The 15,550-nt window shown below is 43.7% G+C and overlaps 1 protein-coding gene across 28 annotated transcripts in view; it reads left to right on the top strand.

The window, feature by feature from the left end:
• The window catches only part of plekha6 (pleckstrin homology domain containing, family A member 6), a 347,966-nt gene extending 333,116 nt beyond the window's left edge, over nucleotides 1–14,850 (top strand). For 23 of the 28 annotated variants that reach the window (XM_059950203.1, XM_059950184.1, XM_059950180.1 and 20 more), the window contains 5 exons: nucleotides 163–324; nucleotides 1,835–1,968; nucleotides 3,016–3,164; nucleotides 7,960–8,064; nucleotides 8,682–14,850. In XM_059950203.1, coding sequence (XP_059806186.1) covers nucleotides 163–324; nucleotides 1,835–1,968; nucleotides 3,016–3,164; nucleotides 7,960–8,060 — 546 coding nt within the window. In that variant the 3' untranslated portion in view covers nucleotides 8,061–8,064; nucleotides 8,682–14,850. The remainder of the gene's footprint in view (nucleotides 1–162; nucleotides 325–1,834; nucleotides 1,969–3,015; nucleotides 3,165–7,959; nucleotides 8,065–8,681) is intronic. The other 5 variants (XM_059950185.1, XM_059950181.1, XM_059950207.1 and 2 more) reach the window with 3 other exon arrangements.
• The last annotated feature ends 700 nt before the right edge of the window (nucleotides 14,851–15,550 follow it).

The raw sequence follows: 15,550 nt of genomic DNA, 5'->3' as shown, positions 1-15,550 counted from the left end.
TATAGATAAATACTTAAGGATCAATATGGTCAGGGTGTGATACTGTGACTCAATTATTTAGCTTAAAGTAATGAAAGTTTTTGTGGGAAAACCTTTGGTTTTCATGGGATAGAAATCTTCTTTTTGCGATTCTCCCCAACCCCTTTCCCTCCCCATGGCCAGGTTCCCCGCCGTAAGACCACGGAGATTGATATCTCTCAGCTGGAGGCAGCTGTCCGGGAGGACTTTACGGGCAAATACCACGAGACTCCAAGGGAGGAGATCGCACGACTGAGAAGAATGGACCTGGAGCCAGAGCACTACTCTTTGGACATTAACAAGGAGGTCTGTGACCTGGGGCGGTGGTTAGAAGGCAATATTGGTGTTAGGGCAGTGAGAACTTGGGTATGTGCTGTGCCTGAGGAATAGCTGGAGGTACACAGTTGTATTGGTGCTTCTTCATCACAGACTTACTTCAATGACTATTAATGATTATACGCTCACAATCGTAGGGCAGTTAAGGCTAATTGGGGAAATGAATTTATAGGGCAAGTTTGATGGCGCACAGGACCTCATTGAAACCTATCAAATGTTGAAAGGCCTTAACAGAGTGGATGTGGAGTGGATGTTTCCTGTGGTCTAAGACCACAGGACACAGCCTCAGAATAAAGGGGTGTCCTTTTAGAATGGAGGTGAGGAATCTGTGGAATTCATTGCCACAGGCAGTTGTGGAGGCCAAGTCATTGGGTATATTTAAGGCAGAGGTTGTTAGATTCTTCATTAATCAGGGCGTGAAGGGACAGGAGATTGGGGCTGGGAGGAAAAGTAGATCAGCCATGATGAAATGGTGGATGAGATGTGATTAGCCAAATGGCCTAATCTGCTCCTATACCTTATGGTGTTATGGTCTAAGTTAGAAAAGATGGAAAAACTTAAATGGTGTAGTGTCTGGAAGAAGCTTGGGTGGAGGATGGTATGGACCTTTTCCTTCCTGCTGTTCACTATGTGTTAATGAAATTGCTCGGACTCAAGCTCATGAGATCACATGGGATCATGCTGTCAGGATTAACTCAGTTGCTGTCTCCACAGAGACTGCCCTCTGGTGGCTGAATTTCCATTTTTTGATTTGGATTTTCACCAGCTGCAGAGTTTTGCTTCTTTGTGGCAGAGTTTGTGACTATTCATTGTTTATCACACATTACACTTCCACCGTCAGTCCACAGCTCTCTACTGAGTCACATTTACAAAGGTTAGGACCTGACATCCTCATCGAGCTTTCCTTGGAAGGTCGAAGTGGTGCGTGGTACAGGGACGTTTGAGAAGGCGAGGAAGTGTGCTTTTGAGGCAAGACACCCAGTCTCCAAGTAAACAATTTGAAAGCCCAAACAAGTGTACAAAATTATGAGGGGTATAGAAAGGGTAAATGCAAGCAAGCTTTTTCCATTGTGGGGATGGGAGACTAGAACCAGAGGTGATGGATTAAGGGTGAAAGGTTGAGATATTTAATGGGAACCTGAGGGGGAATTTCTTCACTCAGAGAGTGGTGAAAGTGTGGAACGAGCTGCCAGTGGAAGTAGTGGATGCAAGTTCAATTTCAATATTTAAGAGGAGTTTGGATAAGTACATGGATGAAAGGGGAATGGAGGGCTATAGTCTGGGTGTGGATTGATGGAACTAGGCAAAATAATAGTTCTGCACAGACTAGTTGTGCAAAAAATATTCATCTCCCCGGTGCTGACCTAACTCATTTCTTGAGGTATTTCTGTGTCACTGTGCTTCACAAAAGGCAAGTCGCATTCAACGTGTCCAAGTTGTAAATTCTTCCCTGTTCTTGTTCTATTTGCCTCTCATTCAGTTGTCCACGCCAGATAAAGTCTTAATCCCAGAGCGTTACATTGAGTTTGAACCGGAGCTCCCTCTTAGTCCAGAGGAGATCAAAGAGAAGCAGAAGAAAGTGGAACGAATCAAGACCCTCATCGCAAAGTCCAGGTACCCTGACACCATGCGAGAGCTATAAAACACAGTTGGGTAGCAGAGCAGGGATTTGTGGAGCAACCTGGGTCTCGGTGCTAGTAACCTCAGCTGGCCCCACAGTTGAAAGAACTCCTTCATCGTACAATCATAGCCAGTCTGTGACTGCAGTACCACAAAATTGTGAGAGGCGTATATTGTGAGAGGCATATATAAAAGGTCAGTGCCTTTCCCCCTCCATAGAAATTTCAAATAGTGGAAGACATGCATTTAAGGTGAGAGGGGAAATGTTGATCGGGGGGGGGGGGGGAATGGTGTAGGGCATGTTTTTTTTTACACACTCGAGCCTGGAAAAGACTCTCATGCTTAGTCGTAGAAGTAGGTATGTTAATTGTGCTTAAGAAGCTGTTAGATAGACACACAAAATGTAGGTCATGTACAGGCAGAAGAAATTTAGTTTAATTAGGCATTGTGGCCAAAGGGCCTGTTCCTGTGTTGTCCTGTTCTGTATTCTAATGCAGATATATAGTTGCCCTTTGAAATGATCTGACAAGCACTACTACCAAAATGCATAGATTCCAGTAGCAAGCCACTCTGGTCTTCAGTTCTTGGGTGTAACTGTGGTTGGGTGTAAAAAGACCTGTCTTCCAAATTCCAAATGATATGCCCCCATAGTCACACAATCCCAATGAAACTTCTTTGAGGTGGTGCATGCAGAAACGACCTCATCTCCTCTTCGTGAAGTGAGAAAATTTGCTGCCCCAACCCGTCCTTCCGCACCCCCCCCCCCACCCAAGAGGAGTTTCAGCAACCGGTTCACCTTCGTTGTGTGAATCATGTGATTAGTTTATTTGCAACTGCATGGCAGGAGTGGGTACTCACAGAGTCTGAGTGGGTTCTGAAGCTGGTCCCAAATGGAGTCCTGCAGCCCAGCGAGTTCCAGGGACAGTAGAAAAATCCCGTGAAGTGGTTTCTTGCGACCAAGACCTGTTCCTGGAATTGGGTATTCACATAGGAGGGGTTCCTCTGCATTGGATAGTCCTCCTGAATGCTGGTCCCTGTTAGTTTGCAGAACATCGTCCCACTAACGGAGGGGCTCAGTGACAGTAACATGGATCCCGAACTTCAGCTGCAGGAACAGGAGAAGAGGATTGAGATCTCATGTGCTCTCGCTACAGAGGCATCCAGACGAAGCCGGCTCATATCAGGTAAAGGTGAGGGGATTGGACTATTGTTAGTTTGTTGTCATGTGTACTGAGGTTCATTTGCATGCCATCCACATGGATCATTTCACAGCATCATTATCTCAAGACAGAACGGAGGAAAAGCAATAACAATACGGAACATAGAATGGTACAGCACAATATAGGCCCATCAGCCCACGGTGTTTTACTCTACCCCAAGGCCAATCTAACATTTCCCTCCCAGATCACCCTCTATTCTCCTTTCATCTGTGTACCTATCTAGGAGTCTCTCAACTTTTAAATGTCCCTAATGTATCTGCCTCTACCACCACCTCTGACAGGGTGTTCCACACACCCACCGTTCTCTGTGTAAAGAACTTGCCTCTGATATCTCCCCTGTATTTTCCTCCAATCACCCTGAAGATACGCCCTCCCCTATTAGCCATTACCTCCTTGGGGAAAAAGTTGCTGGGTGTTCACTCTCTGTATGCATGTATCAAGTCACCTCTCATCCTCCTCCACTCCAGGGAGAAACTATAGTGTGACAGCTACAGAGGAAGTGCAGAGCTGCTAGATGATAGGTGCAAGGCCATGATCAGGTAGATTGTGAGGTCAGTTGTTCTTATTCAATATACATGGGTTCTGTTCCATAATCTTGTAACAGCAGGATAGAAGCTATCCTTGAGCCTGGTGGTATGTTTAGACTCATGTATATTCTGCCTAATTTAATTCTATTGGCTGCCTTTCCAGGGCAGCAATAGAGGTAAATAGTGTCCCTGGGATGATGAGGGTAGGGAGGGTACATTGAGAAATGTTAGGGTCTGACATTCACACCATTCTCTGTGTAAAGAACTCGCCTCTAATATCTCCCCTATATTTTCCTCCAATCACCCTAAAATTATGCCCTCTCCTATTAGCCATTACCTCCCCGGGGAATCTCAGATCCGGATCAGGATGCATCTCAGTTTGGTATAGTAACCTTTACCGCAAGAAACAGCAGAGTTGTGGACACAGATAAGCACATCATGAAAACTGGCACATCCCCCTCCCCACCCTCATCATCCCAGGGACACTATTTACCTCTATTGCTGCCTTGGAAAGGCAGCCAGTGGAATAAGTATAAGGAACCTTGGTTCTCTAGGGGTATTGGAACTCTGATAAAGAAGAAGAGAGAAATGTATGACATATATAGGAAACAGGGAGCAAATAAGGTACTGGAGGAGCATAAAAAGTACAAAAAAAGTTCTTAAAGAAATCAGGAGGTCTAACAGAAGACATGAGGTAGCTTTGGCAGTCAAGGTGAAGGATAATCCAAAAAGCTTCTACAGTTAAATTAAGAGCAAAAGGATAGTAAGGGATAAAATTGGTCCTCTTGAAGATCAAAGTGGTTGGCTGTGTATGGAACCAAAAGAAATGGGGGAGATCTTAAATGGTTTTTTTGTGTCTGTATTTACTAAGGAAACTGGCATGGAGTCAATGGAAATGAAGCAAACAAGTAGTGAGGTCATGGAACTTATACAGATTGAAGAGGAGGAGGTGCTTGCTGTCTTGAGGCAGATCAGAGTAGGTAAATCCCCAGGACCTGACAAGGTATTCCCTCGGACCTTGAAGGAGACTAGTGTTGAAACTGCAGGGACCCTGGCAGATATATTTAAAATGTTGGTATCTACGGGTGAGGTGCCGGAGGATTGGAGGATAGCTCATATTGTTCTGTTGTTTAAAAAAGGTTCAAAAAGTAATCCGGGAAATTATAGGCCGGTAAGTTTGACGTCTGTAGTAGGTAAATTATTAGAAAGAGTACTAAGAGATACAAGTATTTGGATGGACAGGGTCTTATTAGGGAGAGTCAACATGGCTTTGTGCGTGGTAGGTCATGTTTAACAAATCTATTAGAGTTTTTCGAGGAGGTTACCAGGAAAGTGGATGAAGAGAAGGTAGTGGATGTTGTATACATGGACTTCAGTAAGGCCTTTGACAGGGTCTCACATGGGAACTTAGTAGGAAGATTCAGTCGCTAGGTATACATGGTGAGGTAGTAAATTGGTTTCTCAATGGGAGAAGTCAGAGAGTGGTAGTGGAGGATTGCTTCTCTGAGTGGAGGCGTGTGACTAGTGGAGTGCCACAGGGATCAGTGCTGGGTCCATTGTTATTTGTCTTCTATATCAATGATCTGGATGATAATGTGGTAAATTGGATCAGCAAATTTGCTGATGATACAAAGATTGGAGGTGTAGTGGACAGTGAGAAAGGTTTTCAAAGCTTGCAGAGGGATCTGGACCAGCTGGAACAATGGGCTGAAAAATAGCAGATAGACTTTAATACAGACATGTGTGAGGTATTGCACTTTGGAAGGACAAACCAACATAGAACATACAAGGTAAATGGTAGGACACTGAGGAGTGCAGTAGGACAGAGGGAGCTGGGAATACAGATACATAATTCTCTAAAAATGGGGTCACAGGTAGATAGGGTCGTAAAGAGAGCTTTTGGCACATTGGCCTTTATAAATCAAAGTATTGAGTATAAGAGTTGGTATGTTATGGTGAGGTTGTATAAGACATTGATGAGGCCAAATTTTGGAGTATTGTGTACAGTTTTGATCACATAATTACAGGAAGGATATTAATAAGGTTGAAAGAGTGCAGAGAAGTTTTACAAGGATGTTGCCAGGACTTGAGAAACTGAGTTACAGAGAAAGGTTGAATAGTTTAGGACTTTATTCCCTGGAGTGTCGAAGAATGAGGGGAGATTTGATAGAGGTGTATAAAATTATGATGGGTATAGATAGAGTGAATGCAAGCAGACTTTTTCCACTGAGGCTGGGGGAGAAAAAAACCAGAGGACATGGGTTAAGGGTGAAAAGGGAAAAGTTTAAAGGGAACATTAGGGGGGGCTTCTTCACACAGAGAGTGGTGGGAGTGTGGAATGAGCTGCCAGATGAAGTTATAAATGCGGGCTCACTTTTAACATTTAAGGAAAACTTGGACAGGAACATGGATGAGAGATGTATGGAGGGATATGGGCCAGGTGCAGGTCAGTGGGACTAGGCAGAAAAATGGTTCAGCACAGTCAAGAAGGGCCAAAAGGCCTGTTTCTGTGCTGTAATGTCCTATGGTTCTATGGTATGGTTCAATGAGGTGTCCATTCTAGATTTGCATATTTACAGAGCCTCCCTGCAGAGACCTCATTCTGTCCTGCATTCCATTTCCCCGGGTCTTCAAGTAAAACACCATCCCACAAGCCTCATTCGATCATGAGTATGAAGCCATCGACCTGCAAGCTCTTCCCTATAAAGCTGACTGGTCTGTTACAGTGCTTTAAGTTTTGCAAAACCTCGAAGCAGGTATGGTAAAGGAGTGAGCCCAATATCCCCCATCCAGGGCCAGGGGGAGAGCAATAAAGTGGAGGCAGATCATGTATGTGCTCAGGTTCTATTTTAACAGAATCCCCTGAACACTGAGTGGCTGTTTAGGGTTGGCCTACTGGCAACATTCCTTACTAAAAGCGGAAACATTTCATTCCTCTGGTACATCCTCACATTAATCGTACTTCATCACTAACTTTGGAGATCTGGAGGAATTGCGTGTAGGCGTCTGACCCGTCAATCTGCACAGAGCACTGACCAAAGGTTAACGGTGCAGAGTGTGGCCAGTAGAGAGGTTGCACCAGTCGAAGTGGGAGACCGGTCCATTGCCGTATGGTCATCGATTGGAAGAGGAGGGGTCAAGCTGTGGGTGTGAGGCAGCTCTATGCAGTACTCCAGAGAACCAGAGGGCAAAGTGGAAGGGCAGCAGTTTAAAATGGAGAAGAGGAGGTGTGTGGGGTTTGTACTTTCTTCCTGGTCACTGTAGGGTTCCTCTGTGTGCTTTGATTTCCCTCAGCATTCAGACAGATGCAAGCTGGTAAGTGAATTGGCCATTGGAAGTTGCCCCCAGTGTGTAGCTGGGGTGTATTGATGAGAATGTGTGAAGAAGAGATGGGCAAGGGTAGGATTAGTTCAAAACCACGTAGTTGAATGGGCAGCGTGAATCTGGAGAGCCAAAGGACCCCTGTCCAGGTTACAACACTTGATTCTGTGGAATTGTGCATGGGAAAGGCCCGCTACAGTCCAAGTTGAGGCAGTGGGTCCCGGGCCCAAGAGTGTATCGACGTGGTAGGGCCCAGGCTCAAGAGTGAGGAATGACCCAATGTTTGGCCGACTTTAGCGCTGGGCGAGATTGAAAAAGTCCGAGTGTCGGGGCTGGAGGTGACGGTGTCGGGGCTGGAGGTGACGGTGCCGGGGCTGGAGGTGACGGTGTCGGGGCTGGAGGTGACTGTGTCGGGGCTGGAGGTGACGGATAGGCCAGTGTTCCGCTCGCTGCTTGGCGAGGTTTACTTGTCTCTGCACTGAACTGAGGCTGAGGCCTGCAACTAACAGGCTTCTGGATTGGATATGACTGGCTTTGTGGCTGTGGTCTCACTTTTGTGAACTTCAGTTTTGAATGTTAGTTGCGTACTTTTATTGTTCGCACGAATTGTTTTCTGCACATTGGGTGTATTTTTTTAAATGGGTCCGATTGGATTTCTTTGTTTTGTGGCTGCCTGTAAGGAGACGAGTCTCAAGGTTGTATAATGTATACATACTATGATAATAAATGTACTTTGAACTTTGGAATTGCGACTGTGGAGGAAGCAGGTAAGATTGCAGAAATATGGGAGGGGGGGTGAAGAATGCAGCACTATGGAAGGGCAGGTCTCTGTTGCAGGGAGATGGGATTAAGGGTGCTATAAGGAGGATCTTGTCATGAAGTCTGCTTCATCTATTCCATCCTTTCATTCCATTTAGTTCCAGCGTCGGACGCATCAAGTCCATCAACCCCACCATCATCACCCCTCTCATCACTGCCACCACAGGTCACTGATGGAAGCCATTTAATGTGTGTCTGAAGAAGTAAGCACTTTTAAGAAAACATTTGTCATTTTTAATTTACTTGTGTTAACTGTAGTTACCTGATTATGGAATGATGCAAGCTACTGACACCTTGCATTCTCAGGATGACCAGTTCTACTGATTATGTGACATCTCTAATAACAAATCACGTGATACATTCATTGCAAATGTTCATTTATTTTCCTTGATCACAGTATTAAAAACAGCCTTGATTAAAAGCCTATCTCCCATAACTCAATGCACAGCAGACATCAAATCTGCCAGCCAGTTAGTAGCGAGCAGAAAAAATCTTTGTGGACACCACCCACCCTGCCTTTTCCAAAAGCTCCCTCCTGAAAAGCTCTATAGGGCTATTAAAACGAAACCATACCTTCTTCCCCATGGTGGTTAATCTGATCAACCACTTTAAACACGCTCTCCCACCCCCTCTGTCTATTACCCCCAGCACTACACTGTGGACACTTTAAACCACTGTTTACATTGTAACTACATGCTGGTATTGATGTATTTATGCACATTTTGTTCCATATCCATACTTTAACTTGTAAGTTTTTAATGTAATTCTTTATTCTAATAGTTGAATGTTGTTATTTTTTTGTCGCATGTTGTGCTAACAGCCCACAGCAAGTTCCTAACACATGGAAATGTATATAGTGAATAAAGCTGATCCTGATCCTTTGCAGCTCAGGCTATCGCTGCCATCAAGTGTCACAGGTCAACGTACTGAAGGCTGGCTGAGCTCTAACAGCACTACCTGCTGGCACGAATGGAGGGATAATACGTCTTATCGAGGACCAGCTGAGACTCAGACACAAGGACTGAGTGGGCAACTTGACATTCAGTGAAGGCTGTCCCTCCAGAGAATGCAGTATTTACCGAAGAGTTTCTTGTCGTACTTCACGCAATAAGTTTTTTTTTAAATTTGACCAACTTGAGTCCTCAAGAAAAGGAAAGTCTGGAAAGGAGTATTTTATTTTTAAACGTGTGCAGTGTGAAATTCTAATAATGTGGAGTGACTTTTTAGAAGGAACTGTTGTGGGATCCAAGTTTCCCCTGAACTTGACAGGAAGAGAGAATGGAATATTATGGGGTGCATTGTACTGAAGGGTGAATATGTCTACTAAAAAGAGGTGTATTGGCCTTTAAGTCCACAGGGAGCATCCGTACTCAAAGGCTGTATGTTAGAGTTCCGAGCCCTGAGCAGAGGATTTTTACATAATGCTCCCTGAGTGATGAACTCTTGGAAGTGACACTTTTCAAACAAGGTGTTAAACCCCAACTGATCTCTCAGGCTGAGACATCTTGAAGAGCAGGACTGCTCTCCCCTATACCCATCTGCTACTTATCCCACAACTAAGACTGAAGTGTGACATTGCTGTCTGCAAAAATGGACTTTCTACTTTGGATGACCTGCAATCCGGAAAGGCGCTTTAGCAATTCCATTCTCCTTTCAGGAAGGGGCAGTTGAAATTGACAGGGGTAGCGGTTGTCCAGTGGTGGCCCTTAAAGATAATAAGCCAATTCTGGGATCACTTGAGCACAGCTCTAACGCCAAAGAAGTCCATATAAGAGAGGCTAGGGCTAGGCACCCAACATCACTCACTGAGGGGTGGTTATTGTTCCCTGTGGACCCTGCCGTTTGGTGGCAATGAGGATTAGGAGCTAGGGGTTATGGGGAGACATGGCTAAACACATTTAGAGTCATAGAACCTTAATGGTATCATTAAGGTTGCAGGAGATTGGAACAGAGACCACCTTCCAAATGGTCTTCTGGTGGTCCATCTCCGACCAGGATCCATGTGATACCAGCAGTGTACTTCACTTGCTTGTCTGATGTCATTCTCACCAAAGTTGGGCAGCTCCAAGTTAGCTCATCGATTGCTCCAAAATGGTAATTATCTGGAACCTCTCAAAGGCATCTCCATCGTGGATCACAAGGAAGAGTCACAAAGAACGAGTACTCCAATTTAAATTGAACTTCCTTCTCAGACTTTTCTTCTCTCCCAGACCAGTTGGTATCACTGCTGTAACTTAGTAGAAAACCTGAGCAAAAATCTTTGTCAAAAATTTTGGAGATAGACAAAAAAAAAATCTCCTTCAGCTCTGCTTTTATGTCTAATATTTTTTGGCAGCTAATCTGGAGCAGCCTGAATGTGGACCTGTTAATATGTAACCAGCTCTAATCCACCTAGCCACATGGCCAAGTCCATTCTTTTTGAACAGCTGCTGCTCGTCTGTGCAATGTGACGTATTCTTCTTGGCAATGGCCCGGCAGCTTGCATTGCAACTTAGGACAATAGTTCCATTCTTCAGAACTTGCACCAAGTGCAGTGCCCTGGCTACTGATGAGCTCCTTGAGTGGTTCATCGAATATGGCATTGGATATTTGAAGTAATTGTTACATCGAGGCTCATTGCAGGATACCACTGAACTTTTACCCTGTATTTATGTGTTTTATTTTGTTATATCTCTGTATAAAGATGAAAAGTTTATGGTGGAACCTAAAGGGGCTGAGCTCCTGCCACTGGTCCTGATGTGCACTTGCAGTCCTGTCAGTTGGAAGTTCCAGTGTGTGTAGATATGAGATACATTGTGAGACAGTATACGCAGTTGAATTAGCTAGTCTCACTGACCATCAATCAGTAATGTGGCTTCAACCAGGATTTATTTCTAGAATTCTTAAGGCACTTACCTATTTAACTGCAATCCGCAATCAGCAGACCACCCTTCTGGGTGGTGAGAAGGTCCAAATTCTCAAACGTTAGTCTCCTCTTCAATGGAACAGTCAGCTCAAGACTTGCTTAACACTTTGTCCAAGGTTACAGCGAGGCTCCAGAAAGGACAGCCAGCCAAGGTGGTTGCTCAGAAGAGGGCAAAGATTGCACTGGAATACTACCTTCTGTCCATTGTAACTGAGTCAAAGCCAAGTTTATTATCACTGACATTTGTCGTGAAACTTGTTTTTTTGCGGCAGCAGTGCAATGAAATATATAAAATATACTATAAATTGCAATAAGAAATATATATAAAATACTGAATAGGTAATGCAAAAAGAAAGCAAAAATAATGAGGTAGCGTTCATGGGTTCATTGTCCATTCAGAAATCTGACAGCAGAGGCTAAAATCCTAAATTCCTAAAATCTCCTGTACCTCCTTCCTGATGGATGCAATGAGAAGAGGGCATGCCCTGGGTGCTGGGGTCCTTAATGACGGATGCTGCCTAGTGGAGGCTTCACCTACTGAAGATATCCTTGATATTGGGGTATGGTTGAGGGTGTTGACTAGGTTGCAGTTCTCTAAATGGATTAAAGTCGCATACCTGTAAAGCAAAACAGACCTTCACACCAATTCCGTTTTGCTGGCGTAATAGAAAGGTTGCAGTTCAGAGCTTTACTTTGCCTCAGTCTTCCTAGTAATGTATGACGTGGGATAATAGGGCAACCAGTGTTACTGATTCAGATGATAAGTGTGGGTCCCTAGAACCAAAGTTAGGTCCTGTAAGGAGTTTGTACGTTCTCCCCATGACTGTGTGAGTTTCCTCTGGCTGCTCCGGTTTCCTCCCACAGTCCAAAGAAGTACCAGTTGGTAGGCTAATTGGTCATTGTAACTTGTCCCGTGATTAGGCTAGGATTAAATTAGGGGTTGCATGGTGGCACGGTTTGAAGGCCGGAAGGGCCTATTCCGTGCTCTATCTCAATAAAGTAAAACAAAATAATTGCAGAATCTTTTCACTAACGATCTGAGTGGGATTAAATGTACCATTGTATTTGAGCATCACTGCTAAATGAGTTTGAATACAGAGCAATGTGGAAAAGCAATGGGAATCAGCTCATCAGTCTGAGCTTGCTGCAGCTGCAATATTGTTCCAGTCTAGGTCCAGAGGGATGACGAGCGTTGGGGGAATTGCACATGTAATGGGCATGTTGACAAGTGAGTTTATTGTTTCCCGGGAGAAGGGACTAAGTAGCATTGTCAATACTCACTGGAGTTCAGAAGAATGAGAGGACCTAAATGAGATACTAGTCTGGGGGAGAGATTGACGAGATGGATACCAGCTGAGGAGATGAGAGCCTGGGTATAAGGACTTGTCCCACTTAGAGATAAAGAGAAACCCTTACATGTTGAATATACATAAGATAAAATGGATCAAGTTTGAGGACAGAGGGAATCAAAGGGTAGGATAGGAAAGTGGGCAAAGATCAGGATTACACAATGGGAAGCAAGACCTATCCCAACTTCTCTTTCTGATCCACTTATGCTTTGAAGCATCAGACATTGTACAAATGCCTCCTTTCTCGGTGTGGATTTCACATTGGTTTGGTGCTTACTGGCTCTTGAAACTAACTTGATTATTCCCGTACTGGTTCTTGTAACATCTCGAATGTAAAAAATATTCATGACAAGGTGATTCTTCACATTGATCCATCTCCAGCGTGAAGGACTCCTCTGCTTGAATGATTGCAGTATCACTGATTGGAGAGTTAACCTTTCACCATTCCTTGCATTATCAGTGAAGTTCACCTTCCATCGCACTTTCATTCATTCATTCATTGCATTAGACTGTTAGCTGGATCGAAAGAAAAGTTTGCAAAGCAAAAAATGTGCAGATGCTGGGAATCTGAAGAGAGAACAGAAAATGCAGGAGTAGCTCAGAGGATCAGGTGGCATCTATGGAGAGAGAAACAGATTGAACAGTTCAGGTGAATGACTTTTCAACAGGACAGACAAAGGAACACTAAAAGGTTAACTTACTTTCTCGCTCTCTACAGATGCAGCCTGGCCAGCTGAGTATATATCCAGCATTTTATGTTTTTATTTATGAGAGAAAAGTTTTATTTTTTAATAAAAGGAACAGGAAGTTTATGTATAATGGCTCTGACACTAAGAATAGATCTGTTTTCAGAAGTCAGAGCTAATGGTTAAAGAGGGCTTTTCAGTAGTCACTGTAATATACTTGGTGTACTTTGGTGTCTTGCGAGAATGTTATTCCATATGGTTGTTGGGGATGTTAGTTTTTATGCAGTGAAATTCAAGGTCATGCTCATTAATGCAGATTTATTCCACATTCCAAATTTGACAGGGTGGCTAAAGGGTGGAATCAGGGAGAGTGGTATTGAAGACACCATTACCAATCCTAAGGGTGCAGTACAGGCGGGGGAATGTAAACTGAGGCACAGAATGTGTAAGACAGACAGAAGTGGCAGGAAACATGAGGTATGGAAATGTGGGAACTTGCGTAGGAATGAGTTTAATGGTTGAGAAAGTGAGGATGGAAGTGTTGGGGTATACATCAGGTTGAAAGGAAGTGAAGTGGGAGGAGGATTAGGTGAGAAGCTGTAACACAAGAATTAAATTAACAAAAGTCGTTCTGCTACCATAAGACAGAGGAGCAGAATTGGACCATTTGACCCAACTCTACATTTCATTCATGGCTGATTTATTTTCTCTCTCAACCCTATTTTCCTGCCTCTTCCAGTAAAGTCAAGCCAAGTGTTGATGATGTATTCTGAGCTATACAATGAGTTCATTGAGAGCTCAGATGCAAAACTTGACCTTGTGTAATGACCAAAGCCAGCATGTCCAGACCTCATGTTGTTTGCCTACTAACTCTGATATCACAATTTAACGTCCCAGTAATAGCCGAGGTAGGCCACTGTCTGGTAGTTGGTATACACTGGCCATCTTCACAAAGCACTGCAACACAAGGACAGAATGTGTTGAAGGTGCAAAAGCAATTCCAAATTGATTTTATCAAAAAAAAAGCACAAGTTGCAGTAGATTAATGTAAAGAATTTTTTATTCTACTTTAGTGCAAACAAGAATATAATATTTATGAAACAATTATTACCTGAGCACCAGTTTTTGGGAATAGGGGAGCATTGTACTCTACCCTTGGTGATCACATTGGTGGAGTTATCTTCTCATAGGACAGCACTTCCAAGCACAACATATTCCCAAGAAGTCTCAGAACTTCCTTTGCTGCTTTCCTCCAATCATAACCTAAGCGATGACAGGCAACTGGCGCTTGAGGGTCACTTGCAAAAGGGTACACTTTGTACCTATCAGTGAACTGGTTTCACTATTTGTTTGTCTCAGGATGTATGGAGTGTAAGATGGAATAGTAGCCAACCATTGATTTAAACCAACTAGCCTCTGTGTTCCCCCCCCCCCCCCTCCACCGCCCTGTTATCTGCCTGTGGCTGACAACAACCCAGCTTTCATGTCTTCCTTTGACCTCCAAGTTGGATGGTAGACTGGTCTTTAGTCTTTCCTGGTAGAGATTTATCTTTCTATCACCCTCAGCTCAGTGCAGTTACATTTCATTGGGGGAGAACCACTCTCCAGAACTTCATGGCCAATGTGCAGCCTGAGGCAATTCGAGTTAATCAGAGAAAGGTACAGTTCTATCCTTGCTTAACATTGACCTTCAGTGACCACCCCTTTTTGTCTGAACCCCTTTTCAGCCCAAGTAGTATGAGAATGCTACTAATTTTTTGCACAGATCATGACCCTGCAGGGTTAAGGCTTCAACGCAAACACTCCTGTATCTTACCCACACTTTCACATATCTTAAACACAAGAGATTCTGCAGGTGCTGCAAATCCAGAGCAAGACAGACAAAATGCTGAAGGAACTCAGCTAGTCAGGCAGCATCTACGGAAAGGAATAAACATCACGTTCACATAAATTTTCTGTCTCCTTCAGAGGAAGATTAGAAGTTTCAAAATAGTCAGGCCTTAAATGCTTCCACTGGCTTCAACCTTCTTCCCTACATTCCTAACTGCACCAATAGTTAGATGGTTAATGGTCACGAACTGAAACATGAGCAGAATAGGGCTATAAAGAATGGATTGCAAGCTGCAACAACCATTCCTCCTGTTCAAGTAAAAGGCTAATCTTGTTAGGGTTAGGAAGCAGCAGAAATGATGGATTAATGAGAGCAGGCCAGGGGATGGAGACTCTAACATCTATACCCTCATGACATGAGTTCCTTTCACCTGTTTTGTTTCTCATTTCATTTTTGACAACACAGGATATTTTTCATAGACTATAAGCCGTTTATCGCGTGACTGCTAATGTGTATGGGGAAAGGTGTTGTTTTATAGCTCAAAGTGGTTGTTTGGGGGTTTAGACAAGAGGTATACCTTATAATGTACATCTATGTATTGTAATAAAGAAATATCAAAAATTATTATGAAAAATATTAAAACTAACCAGAATAAAAAATGAATGTAAAAATATGTCTTTGTTGCTTTTATAAATCTATCAGGGTGTGTTTTAAAACTTACGCCAATACTGATGATTATTTAAGCTCTGGCTGTATAGGCATCTGTTAGTCTTGTGAGACCATGGATTTGCGCCTTGGAAGGTTTCCTGGGCGCAGACCTAGGCAGGGTTGTATGGGAGACCGGCAGTTGCCCAAGCTGCAAGTCTCCCCTCTCTACGCCACCGATGTTGTCCAAGGAAGGGCACTAGGACCCAAGCA

The sequence above is a fragment of the Hypanus sabinus genome, chromosome 25 (assembly GCF_030144855.1).
Source record: "Hypanus sabinus isolate sHypSab1 chromosome 25, sHypSab1.hap1, whole genome shotgun sequence".
NCBI lineage: Eukaryota > Metazoa > Chordata > Chondrichthyes > Myliobatiformes > Dasyatidae > Hypanus > Hypanus sabinus.
This window is presented reverse-complemented; position numbering and strand designations above follow the sequence as displayed.